Below are 6942 nucleotides of genomic sequence, written 5' to 3'. Positions count from 1 at the left end.
TCTAGGTTCAAGGTGCTGCGTGAATTTAAGCAGTTGTCAACTGTCTTCTGCAAAAGAAAAACACCCGACTGTGTGCATTTTGGGACATGTTGCTGTGTTTTTATGGTTGGACACCAGTTTACCCATTTAATACCAGGAGACTAGTGAAAAGATTTTTTTTCAATTTACACCAGTGGAGGGAAACCCGGGGGTCACATGCAGCCAATCGGGGTTCTGAGTGCAGCCACCAGACATTTTGTTGACTGTTGATCACACGCAGGGCTGCCACATTCTGCTGATGTCCATCTACCTAGTTTTTTTCCTACCCATATGACTGAAGTGATTCACATGTAAAGCAAGGGCGAGTGAAGTGAGGTGCTGATTGCTCACAACACTGACTGTGAGAGTCATGCATTCAAAGTGCAAAGTATACTCTGCATCCCAAGTGTAAATATTTATTTTGTTTTTACCATTTGAAGTTGATAATTTTACTAATGTATAAATGGTGAAGCATTTTCTACAACTCGATTTGAAATAGTCAGTGTGTATTAAATGTATTTAATCTTATTCATGTGGTCATGGCGAGTGAACAGGCCTGATTTCAATCCTGCGGCCCATTGAGATGAAGGAGGGCCACTCTCACTAGTCTAGGTTGCCCACCACTGATTTACACGCAGTCGAGAAGAGATCTGTCCTTGCAGAACTCAATAGCAGCAGTTGAACAATAACCACAACACTCGGAGAATTTGGCCACAGTGCTACGAATAAGTAACCAACAGGGTGTGCTGTGGGACCAGTTGACTACTGACTTCAAGAGCCCAGACTTAAAACTATGCATCTGAGGAGAAACACCCTTCTCTCTGAATCCTTTTATGTGGGTGGTGAGGTTCTTGTCAAGGGATTTCTTAACTTAGGTCAGCCCCCCCCCCCCCCCCATGTTTTGGAAACAATGACGTTCGCAATCAACCGCACTTACTCAGAAACTTTGAACGGATGATGTTAACCGAGACCAAACTGGGGTGGAGCAGTAAGTGTGTGCACGCCCGCCCGACTTGCTTCAGGTGAAAATTCTCTCAGTTTCAGGTGCACTCGGGAAGGAGGTCGCCGTTCGCCTCACCGCCTGGCTAAAGGATGGGTTCGAGCGGCTGTGGATCGGACTTGCTCCTACCTCTCAGCGAGAGACTTCGTTTACCCATAGAACAGGTACCAACCTCCTATCTCAACTTTTATGCATATATTTTTGCAAAGGCGATTACTCTGGTTTAAACATCCAACAACTTCTGATCTAACTTTTAAAGCACAAATTTCTCAAATGATTTCAATTGTTTGACGAAAGACCAATGGGCAGCGTACCTTGATAATTAATAGTAATTCATCCTTAAAATATTAAATGAGACGGCTCAAGTGTTAATGAATGTTGCATAATTACTTTTCCTCTTTAAATAGTGGACTTTTTGAAATTGGATAGAGTATTATAACTATTGGAACAATGTATGTTGGTAAGGAAAGGTTAGTCTCTACAGTCTATACCTTGGTTAATTAACCAAAGGTTAAGTGTTCTTGCCGGTACCTTCAATTGTTTTGTTTCAATTTATCCAAAGATTCAGATTCTTTCAGTGACCTGATAAGGAGCGGTCCCAGGCAGCCCCTGTTGTATCACTTCAATTCATGATGCTGATGAATCAGCACTGGGGAACCCTGGCAAATGCCTGAAGGAGTCGCTCGAGAAAAGCCATGTATACTGGAGTGGGCTCTTTGTACATTAGCCTGCAGTCTGGTGTAAATCCTGTAACTGTGCTCTATTAATGAGCTGTCATCACACATTACATGAAGTGGTGTCCCCCTGATGCCTTCACCCAGAGGGCTGCTACTGCTTTGACATGTGCTATGCATAATTATATATGCTCCCAGCACCTACGGTATCAAGTCCCTCAAGAACTGTGTATGTTACGGTGAGATCACTTCTCATTCTTTCAAACTCGAGGGAACTTAGGCAATCCCTTTAATGGGACAATCTCCTTATCCCAGGAATGAGTCAAATTAATCTATATCACATTCCATCTCCGGAAGGTATATCCTTCCTTAGTTGTGGAGACCAAAACTGTGCACAGTATTCCATGTGTGGTCTCACTAATGTAAATCGGAATGGGTCAGAGCATCTTTCATGACCTCAGGATGTCCCAAATCACCTCGCATCCAATTAAGTTCTTTCCCTGTCGTAACATAGGAAACATGGCAGCCAGCTCTTTAAAAATGCAATAAAGACAAGGTTATCTATTTTAGTGATGTTGGTTAAAAGGAATATAGGAATGGAGGACCTAGGAGCAGGAGTAACTCATTCAGCCCATCAAGCCTGCTGTGCCATTTGGTAAGTTATGGCTGATCTGAATGTGACCTCCACTTGCCTGCCCCCCAAGCCCCTTGACTCCCTTGTCGATCAAGAATCTATCTGATTCAGCTTTGAATAAGGGATAAATATTAGCCATGACATTGAGGTAAGCACTGTTGATCTTTAGAATACGGAATGTGAGTTTAGCTTAGTCGTGGGCAAGCTTCAAGAACAATTTTTCATCATAAGAATTAGTAGTCACCTGAAAATATGTGGGTTGATTAGGGGGAATCCAGCATTCATTTCTAAAGGAAAAATCGTGTTCAGTGAACTTGCTGGAGTTTTTTGAACAGATAACAGAGAGGGTTGATGAGATTAATGTTGTTGATGTGGTATACATGGGCTGTCAAAAGGCATTCAGTACAGTGCCGCACAGCAAACATGTGTGGAAAGCTGAGTAATAGGAAATGGATCAATCAATAATTTTTGGCCAGCAGGAAGGTTTGTAGTGGAGCTCCTCAGGGGTCAGTATTGACGCCCTTGCTTTTCCTGATATATGTTAATGATTCAGATCTTGGTGTGCAGGGGGCAATTTCAAAGTTTGTGGGTCATACGAAACCTGGAAGCATTGTAAACTATGAGTACAGTGTAGAACTCCAAATGTGCTTGGACAAGTTGGTGAGATGGGCAGATAGGTGCCAGATGAAGTTCAATGCCACAAAGTGTGATTCATGCACTTTGGGAGCAAGGACATGAAGAGACAATATAAAATAAGGTGTACAATTCTAAAAGTGGTGCAGGAGCAGAGGGATCTGGGTGTATATGTGCATAGATCATTGAAGGATGCAGGCCAGGTGGAGAGAGCAGTTCATAAAGCATCTATTATCCTGGGTTTTATTAATAGGGGCATAGAGCACAACAAGGAGGTTATGCTGAACTTATATAAGACACGGGTTGGACCTCAGCCAGAGTACTGTGGCAGTTCTGGGCATTACACTGGGAAGGATGTGAACACAGTGGAGAGAGGGCAGGAGGGGTTTACAAGAATAGTTCCAGGGATAGATTGGAGAAGTTTGCACTGTTTCCTTCGAGAGAAGAAGGCTAGGCGTAGATTTGATAGAGATGTTCAATTTCATGAGGGACCTGGACAGAGTAGATAGGGAGAAACTGTTCCTATTTGTAAAAGGATCAAGAATGAGAGGACATAGATTTAAACTGATTTGCAAAAGAAGCAAACATGATGTGAGAAAAATGCTTTTTCACACAGAGAGTGGTTTGGGTCTGGAATGCATTGCTTGGAAATATGGTAGAGGGAGGTTCAGTTGAAAGAGAGCATTAAATTATTATTTGAATACTGTAGAAACAATAGGCAGGGGCGTGGAGAAAAGCCAGAGGATGGCACTAAGTTATAATGCTTATTTGGCGAACCAGTGCAGACATGATGGGTCGAATGGCCTCCTTCTGTGCCATAACAATCTTGTGATTCAATTGGATGATACTGACTTAATCTTCGCATCTCCAGTGTTTTTACAACGAATGAAAATGCTCCGAGAAAATTTACAGGAACTCACAATGTATCATTTTTCTCTTGGGTCTTGCTCTCAGCATTATGAATGATCATCATTAACATGGAAATTATTTTCTGGAGACTCCAGATCAATCCTAAAGGGTTGGCAACCTCTGCTGAATATACAGGTCTCTGCTACGCTTCGTTGTAATGGAGAGTTGGACAAAATGTCACTCCCAAGTCTTCCCACGGTCATTCTTGATTTAAGTAGATTCATTTTCTCCTTTGCAGATACTTGTGAGAGAGGGACACTCAATAGCTAAGCATCTAATCTTTCTCTAAGCAGAGAATATCAAAAATTCACTAGCCATTGAGTGAAGAAAGTTCTCCCATCTAAATCCTAAATGACTCACCCCTTATTTTGAGGCTGTGAGCCCCAGTTCCAAACTCCCCAGTCAGTGTAAACATCCACATAGCATCTATCCTATAAAGCCCCTCAAGAATTTTCCATGTTAAAATGAGAGATCACTTCTCATTCTTCCAAACTCCAGGGAACAAATGATGAGTCTATTCAATCTCTTCTCATCGGACAATAGCCTTATCCCAGGAATTCGTCTAGTGAACCCTCACCACATTCAATCTTAGGCAAGTATATCCTTCTTTAGGTATGGAGGCCAAAATTGTACACAATATTTCATGTATGGTTTCATCAATGTGCTATAACCTCTTCACACTTGTTCTGTATCAGGCAGCAGACTTAGCAACAGCCTGTTAACTGCTACTCAGTTTGGAATCTGCTCCTGACCTCATTACAGCCTTGATCCAAACATGGGCAAAAGTCCAGAGGTGAAGGGAGAGCAACTGGCCTTGATGTCAAGACAGCATTTGACCAATTGTGGCATCAAGGGGCCCTAACAAAACTGAAGCCAATGGTTATCAGTGGGAAAATATTACACTGGAAAATTCAAACCTGGATCAAAGGAAGCAAGGTAGTACAGTGGTTATAGGGGCTGGTTTAGCACAGTGGGCTAAACAGCTGGCTTGTAAGGCACAACAAGACCAGCAGTGCGGGTTTAATTCCCATACCAGCCTCTCCGAACAGGCGCCGGAATGTGGTGACGAGGGGCTTCTCACAGTAACTTCATTGAAGCCTACTTGTGACAACAAGCAATTATTATTATGAGCATAGTTGCTTCACAGCTCCAGGGCCCAAGGATCGATTCCCAGCTTGGATCACCGTCTGTGTGGATTCTGCACGTTCTCCCCGTGTCCGCATGGGTTTCCTCCGGGTGCTCCGGTTTCCTCCCACAGTCCAAAGGTGTGCAGGTTTGGTGGATTGGCTATAATAAATTGCCCATAGTGTCCAAAAGGTTAGTTGGGGTTACAAGGATAGGGTGGAAGCGTGGGCTGATGTAGGGTGCTCTTTTCAAGAGCTGGGGCAGACTCAATGGGCTGAATGGCATCCTTCTGCACTGTAAATTCTATGATTCTATAAGATGGTTGCAGTTGTTGGAGGTCAACCGCCTCAGCTTCGAGACACTGCTGCAGAAGTTCCTCAGGGTAGTGTCCGAGGCCCAACCGTATTCAAGTGCTTCATCAATGATCTTCCTTCCATCAGTTTAAAAAAAAATGTTTTTTTTGAGTTTTCCATTTTATGTTTCACACTTTTGTTAATAAGTTAAATCACATGTTGCATACCCACGCAAAGCAAAACAGAAAACAAAACAGAAAAAAAAAACAAGGGAACAAATTGAAGTTATAAAACAAGAACAAAGAAAACAAAAGAAAACAATGATAAAAGGAAAGACAAAGTCTATCAGAAATCCTCACATATATTTACAGGCCCTTGTCTTCCCTCCCACTGTGGCAGTGGTCCCCTTTCATCAGTCTGCCTTTGTTATACCCCCCGTGTGGCCTGAGCAGTTATTTACAGGTGGTTTTCAGCTTGCCCTTGGGCCCGTCCCTACCTGTATGTGTGTTGCATCCACATTAAGTAGAGAAATCGGCCGATACAACCTACATTCCACAACCCACAAGGGGCTGGTTAGTTCACTGGGCTAAATCGCTGGCTTTTAAAGTAGACCAAGCAGGCCAGCAGCACGGTTCTATTCCCGTACCAGCCTCCCCGGACAAGCGCCGGAATGTGGCGACTAGGGGCTTTTCACAGTAACTTCATTAAAGCCTACTCGTGACAATAAGTGATTTTCATTTAAGTCATTTCATTTCCTTTTGGTAGTTGGAGCTTTTCCATGAGTTCCTCCAGGGTCGCAGTGTGTACCATCTCCAAAATAGACTGGAGCAACTCACTGAGGCTCCTTTTCATAGAATCTTTTAAACCCAAACCTCTACCATCTCGAAGGATGAGGGCAGTAGATGCAAGGGAAGACCAGCACCTGTAAGTTTCCCTCCAAAACCCTCACTATCTTGATTTGGAACTATAATGCAGTTCCTTTACTGTTGCATGGTCAAAATTCTGGAACTCCCTTCCTAATGGCAGTGAGGGTGTATCTACGACACTTGGACTGTGTTGGTTAGAAGGTGACTCACCAAGAATTTCTCAAGGGCAGTTCGGGATGGGCAATAAATGCCAGCTTAGCTAGTAATACCCATGTGAATGAACAGATTAAAATAAATTCCAATCTCTTTGTAAAACAAGTTTATGTACTATTTACTTTCCCATTTGCTTGCTGTCCATGGATTTAACTTCCTGTGATTTATGTACAAGAACCACCCAGGAGTAGGCAGTTCAGCTCCTCGAGCCATTCCACCATTCAGTACGATGATGGTTTGTCTCATCTCAGATTCAACTCCAATTTCCTTCCTGTTCTCCATAACCCATCAGTGCATTGCTAATTAAAAATCTGTCTATCTCCTTAAATTGACTCAATATCCTGACATTCACTCCACTCTGAGGTAGTGAATTCCACAGATTCACACCCGTTTGAGAGAAGTAATTTCTCCTCATCTGTTTTAAATCTGCTACCCCTTAACCTAAAATTATGACCTCTCGTTCTAGATTGTCCAACAAGAGGAAATGTCTGCTTTAAGTCTGCTTTGTCAATATATTTTATCATCTTATTTACCTCAACTAGACCTCTCGTTAGGGCGGCACAATGGTGCAATGGTT

General features: G+C 42.9%; 1 protein-coding gene across 3 annotated transcripts in view; it reads left to right on the top strand.

Annotated features, from left to right (window-relative positions):
• Positions 1-280: 280 nt before the first annotated feature.
• The window catches only part of LOC119966745 (lysophospholipid acyltransferase 2-like), a 96628-nt gene continuing 89966 nt past the window's right edge, over positions 281-6942 (top strand). For 2 of the 3 annotated variants that reach the window (XM_038798753.1, XM_038798755.1), the window contains exon 1: positions 929-1182. In XM_038798753.1, the coding sequence (XP_038654681.1) occupies positions 1111-1182 (72 nt within the window). In that variant the 5' untranslated portion in view covers positions 929-1110. Of the gene's footprint in view, positions 427-928; positions 1183-6942 lie in introns of those variants that run through there. The other variant, XM_038798754.1, reaches the window with a different exon arrangement.

The sequence above is a fragment of the Scyliorhinus canicula genome, chromosome 1 (genome assembly GCF_902713615.1).
Source record: "Scyliorhinus canicula chromosome 1, sScyCan1.1, whole genome shotgun sequence".
Classification (NCBI taxonomy): domain Eukaryota; kingdom Metazoa; phylum Chordata; class Chondrichthyes; order Carcharhiniformes; family Scyliorhinidae; genus Scyliorhinus; species Scyliorhinus canicula.
Note: the sequence above shows the minus strand (reverse complement) of the source record. Positions and strands in the feature narration are given on the sequence as shown.